Source organism: Triticum urartu, chromosome 7 (assembly GCF_003073215.2).
Source record: "Triticum urartu cultivar G1812 chromosome 7, Tu2.1, whole genome shotgun sequence".
Classification (NCBI taxonomy): domain Eukaryota; kingdom Viridiplantae; phylum Streptophyta; class Magnoliopsida; order Poales; family Poaceae; genus Triticum; species Triticum urartu.
The window spans coordinates 704,642,777-704,648,168 of NC_053028.1; the positions used below are offsets into that span (position 1 = coordinate 704,642,777).

Below are 5,392 nucleotides of genomic sequence, written 5' to 3' on the forward strand. Positions count from 1 at the left end.
CGAATAGGCAGGCCCTACAAAATCTCGTTTGGTTTTCCCACGCCGACAAGCTCCAACCAGCCATACCATACCATAGGCGTCTCACATGTCCTTCTAGTCTTCGCAAAAAGTAATTATTTTTGCCGGACAATGCAAGGAGTGATATTTTTATATAGTTTTCCTTCCTTTTTTTTGCGAATACTATAGTTTTCCTTCTTTAGAAAAAGCAGTCCTTCCATAGTTTCTTTTGTGAAAGCAATGTCTTTTTAGCGATTGGGATGTTCCTTTTTAGAGCAAAAAAAAACATCTTACACTTTTTGGCAAAACCGACGACGAAGGCTGGAAAAAAGAAGTGACGAAGGCTGAAAGTGGCGAGACACGTGAGGGCCCATGGCTTCCGTCCGGCCCAGCGGCGCACGACCGTCCACGTGCACCCCGGCCCGCCCGGGCCCACAGATCCGCTTCTCCCTCGCCCCCGTTTCCCCCTCCCTCCCTCTCGTTGCTTCCACTCCACTGTTCTCCTCCCCTGTCCAAAGCGGCCACGGACCGGAAAAAATCACGCCTTTCCGTTGCGTCTCCGGCGCCACACTCCTCCTCCCCCTCCCTCCGGCCGCTATAAAGCGCGCCGGGCCACGGGCCCCGCGGACAATGGGACCCCCGTCCGCCGCCATCGACGAAGATGCTCTGCCTCATCGCCTCCTCCTCGCCCTCGCCCTCGCCCTCTCTCCCGCCGCGCCCCTCCCGTCCCGCTGCTGACCGGCCCGGACCGGGGATCTCGGTGAGTCACTCGGGATCTTCATTTCTTTTCTTTTCTTTCGTTTCCGGCCTCCGTTCTGCCAGCCGGAGGTTCCCTGATGCGATGCCGCGCGCGCGCAGGGCGGCGGCAATGTGCGGCTGAGCGCGGTGCCCGCGCCGTCTTCGCTTCGCTGGTCGTGGCCGCGGAAGGTGAGCCCTCTCCCCTGTCTACCCAGATTTGCGACCCTGATCCCCTGTTGTCGCCGGGCAAACTGAATCTGATCCACGCTGGTTATTGGAAATACTGTAGTATATATACTACTAATAAACCTGAGGCTGGGATTCGTCCACCTGACGCCGTCCACTGAGGAACAAGTGGATGCGATTTCGATTGAATTTCTCTGCCTTTACGCGATCCGTACGCACAATATCCCCTCCTGCGGTATCTCAACCGTATTACTTTCTGCACAACCCAAATGCGTATAATCTTTGCTGAATCTATCAACCAATAATCTGTGATGAATATATCAACCAAATTAGTTGCTGCATTGTGACAAATATATTTAATTGATATAGGCAAATGTTCATGTGCTGTATCTCCATTACTTCTTTAGTTGTTGTAAATCTGCCGCTCGCTCTAACTGTCGTTCATTTTTGGAAGGCCAAGAGCAAGTTCTCTGTTCCCGTGTCTGCGCCAAGAGACTACACCATGGCAACAGCTGAAGATGGCTTCGGCGACCTTCCGATATACAATCTGGATCCCAAGTTCGCCGGCTTCAAGGACCACTTCAGTTACAGGATGAAAAAGTATCTTGAACAGAAACATTCGATCGAGAAATACGAGGGGGGCCTTGAAGAGTTCTCTAAAGGTCAGCTTTCGTTCATGCGTTCGAAACAATACTACTCGTTTCGTGGCGTCCGCAGCACAAAAGGGCATAATGTAACTCTGTTTTGTAGGCTACTTGAAGTTTGGGATCAACACAGAAAATGACGCAACTGTGTACCGGGAATGGGCCCCTGCAGCAAAGTAAGTTCTAATGATGTCACACAGCTGATTGTAATGGTCATTGGTTAACCTATGAAGTGCTGATGAAACTGTCTTAAGAGTTTGAGTATTTTCCATTTTTGTTTCCAGTGAAGATATCTTGTCTTTTCTGGTTGTGGCTAGTAAAGAGTAGATAGCTGTTTCAAGTTTTCATTCACGGCATGACCTCTGCTGTTAAGTTAAGCATGACAGGTAGATCATGATGTGCTAGAAAGAAAATATGAAATATGTTTTTCCCTTTTCTGATTGTGGTCATAGTTTGTTGGTATTCATTTCTTTTATGGCAATACTTGCTTCTAACTATCTTTAGCTGATTCAGGCATTTACTTGCAAGTCTTTGCTTTATGGATGTAGGGATGCACAACTTATTGGTGACTTCAACAACTGGAATGGCTCTGGGCACAGGATGACAAAGGATAATTTTGGTGTTTGGTCAATCAGGATTTCCCATGTCAATGGGAAACCTGCCATCCCCCATAATTCCAAGGTTAAATTTCGATTTCACCGTGGAGATGGACTATGGGTCGATCGGGTTCCTGCATGGATTCGTTATGCAACTTTTGATGCCTCTAAATTTGGAGCTCCATATGACGGTGTTCACTGGGATCCACCAACTGGTGAAAGGTCTACTTTTACTGGCTTGAGAGCAAGAAATCTAAGTAAAACCCACACAATTAACTTAAATTAATGTGGAGACATGATACTTTCATTGCTCGTTTTGCAGGTATGTGTTTAAGCATCCTCGGCCTCGAAAGCCTGACGCTCCACGTATTTACGAGGCTCATGTGGGGATGAGTGGTGAAAAGCCTGAAGTAAGCACATACAGAGAATTTGCAGACAATGTGTTACCGCGCATAAAGGCAAACAACTACAACACAGTTCAGCTGATGGCAATCATGGAACATTCATATTATGCTTCTTTTGGATACCATGTGACGAATTTCTTCGCAGTTAGCAGCAGATCAGGAACACCAGAGGACCTCAAATATCTTGTTGACAAGGCACATAGCTTAGGGTTGCGTGTTCTGATGGATGTTGTCCATAGCCATGCGAGCAGTAATATGACAGATGGTCTAAATGGCTATGATGTTGGACAAAACACACAGGAGTCCTATTTCCATACAGGAGAAAGGGGTTATCATAAACTGTGGGATAGTCGCCTGTTCAACTATGCCAATTGGGAGGTCTTACGGTATCTTCTTTCTAATCTGAGATATTGGATGGACGAATTCATGTTTGACGGCTTCCGATTTGATGGAGTAACATCCATGCTATATAATCACCATGGTATCAATATGTCATTCGCTGGAAATTACAAGGAATATTTTGGTTTGGATACCGATGTAGATGCAGTTGTTTACATGATGCTTGCGAACCATTTAATGCACAAAATCTTGCCAGAAGCAACTGTTGTTGCAGAAGATGTTTCAGGCATGCCAGTGCTTTGTCGGTCAGTTGATGAAGGTGGAGTAGGGTTTGACTATCGCCTTGCTATGGCTATTCCTGATAGATGGATTGACTACTTGAAGAACAAAGATGACCTTGAATGGTCAATGAGTGCAATAGCACATACTCTGACCAACAGGAGATATACGGAAAAGTGCATTGCATATGCTGAGAGCCACGATCAGGTATGTTTTCCCTCCTTTGTCGCTGTGCATGAGTATGTGTTCTTTTTTTATGGGGCTCTGGACTAAGAACATACAGTTCAAAGGTGAGACACTTTCTTTGCCTGGTAGACAAATTTGAGAATAAACACTTCGCTTGATGACTTTTAGTTACTTCACAAGTTCGAATTAGGTTAGTTATATTCTGATAACTAGTGATAGTACCCACTAACCAGCTATTATGAACTATGTAAGAATGTCCGAAGATCTGCAGTTATATATTGTTGACTTTGTGTTCGTCTATTGAAACAACTAAGCAGTTATTTTTCACGCAAATTTTCAGTCTATTGTTGGCGACAAGACCATGGCATTTCTCTTGATGGACAAGGAAATGTATACTGGCATGTCAGACTTGCAGCCTGCTTCACCTACAATTGATCGTGGAATTGCACTTCAAAAGGTTTGATTCGTTTTAAGTATTCCTGAATTTGATGTTCTAGTTCCAGGCGAGTATTGTAATGTTGGTTGTTACTCAGAGTTCTGCTTAGCCTTTGAAGACAATGTATTCCAGTCCCTTTTGGTACATTGGGCTTATTTTGTTACAAATATTTCAGATGATTCACTTCATCACCATGGCCCTTGGAGGTGATGGCTACTTGAATTTTATGGGTAATGAGGTAATATCTGGTTATCTGTCAAAACTTATTTCTGATCAATATGTTTCAGGATTCCTTAAAAAAAATCCTTTGGGCACGGTGAAAAGTTTAAACGTCTGTTTTCTAAGATAGCCAAGTACTCCCCAGCTATTTCCATGTTATCACATATGATTTAGCTGTGCCGGTAGTTAATCTTTATTCTAATCATTGTTGTTTTTTAGCGTGGCAGTCTATTGTTGGATCCTCTTATTCCAGTTACATATATGCCGACATCACACACTTATGAATATTCCCTGTTTAAAAGATTTTATTTTATACCGATGTTTCTCCGTAAATGATGCAAACATGATAGAGATGTTGGCATGTCTTTCTTAACCTACTCATGTTTTATATCTGTTTTCTAACTCGTACTGATGGTGCAATTTCCTTTTAGTTTGGCCACCCAGAATGGATTGACTTTCCAAGAGAAGGCAACAACTGGAGTTATGATAAATGCAGACGCCAGTGGAGCCTCTCAGACATTGATCACCTACGATACAAGGTAATGCCTATGTACATTCTTACAGTTTCTGGTCTGGTAGCTCTCTTGGGATCTTGACCTCACTTAGTTCCTTCATCTCTGACTGTAGCTTATTTACACTGTGTTCCAACTTCTGTGTTGGGATAAATTCTCCCTTCTAACATTTCATATTAAGCCTTTCAAACTAAACTAAATTGCTGATCTACTAGTTGTTGGTCAGTACGATGACCAAATCTTGCCTGTGTTAACCTACTAATTTTATTGATTCTTACACATTATTGATATGCAGTACATACATTATCCATATAGAAATTGACGTTGCATCCCAAATTTTATTTGAAGGCTGTGTTCTTTTGTTAACAGGAAGTTATTTTTCTCTGCATATGATAAATAATAATAGCCTTTCACGAATTTTCTCATATTCTATCCAGCTTTTCTGCATTCAAGCATTTTTTATTTCTCGCCTAACATATATAATTTGAGCAGTACATGAACGCATTTGATCAAGCAATGAATGCGCTCGACGACAAGTTTTCCTTCCTATCGTCATCAAAGCAGATTGTCAGCGACATGAATGAGGAAAAGAAGGTAGTTAACTATACAATGTTTAGTCAGGGCAGTTGTTGCATCATTTGATTCACTCCTACTCTTAAGAATAGCAACTCTGACTTGTGCGTTTTATGTTACCAAACAAGTTGAAACCGTATCTTTTTGATATGAACAATTGTTGTCTCAAAATGGCCTATGGACTCAATCCAACTTCCTTTCCAGATTATTGTATTTGAACGTGGAGATCTGGTCTTCGTCTTCAATTTTCATCCCAGTAAAACTTATGATGGGTAACTGATCT

General features: G+C 43.0%; 1 protein-coding gene across 2 annotated transcripts; it reads left to right on the forward strand.

Annotated features, from left to right (window-relative positions):
• The first annotated feature begins 477 nt into the window (after positions 1 to 477).
• LOC125520154 (1,4-alpha-glucan-branching enzyme, chloroplastic/amyloplastic-like) lies at positions 478 to 5,391 on the forward strand. 2 transcript variants are annotated; one of them, XM_048684988.1, is made up of 11 exons: positions 478 to 757; positions 856 to 924; positions 1,376 to 1,583; positions 1,672 to 1,741; positions 2,114 to 2,383; positions 2,484 to 3,390; positions 3,710 to 3,826; positions 3,981 to 4,043; positions 4,456 to 4,563; positions 5,029 to 5,130; positions 5,314 to 5,391. In XM_048684988.1, exons 1-11 carry the CDS (start codon positions 659 to 661, stop codon positions 5,383 to 5,385), a joined length of 2,085 nt encoding a protein of 694 aa, XP_048540945.1. In that variant the 5' UTR covers positions 478 to 658; the 3' UTR covers positions 5,386 to 5,391. The 2 variants fall into 2 exon arrangements, with proteins under 2 accessions (XP_048540945.1, XP_048540946.1); XM_048684989.1 differs by lacking the exon at positions 856 to 924.
• Position 5,392: the final 1 nt, after the last annotated feature.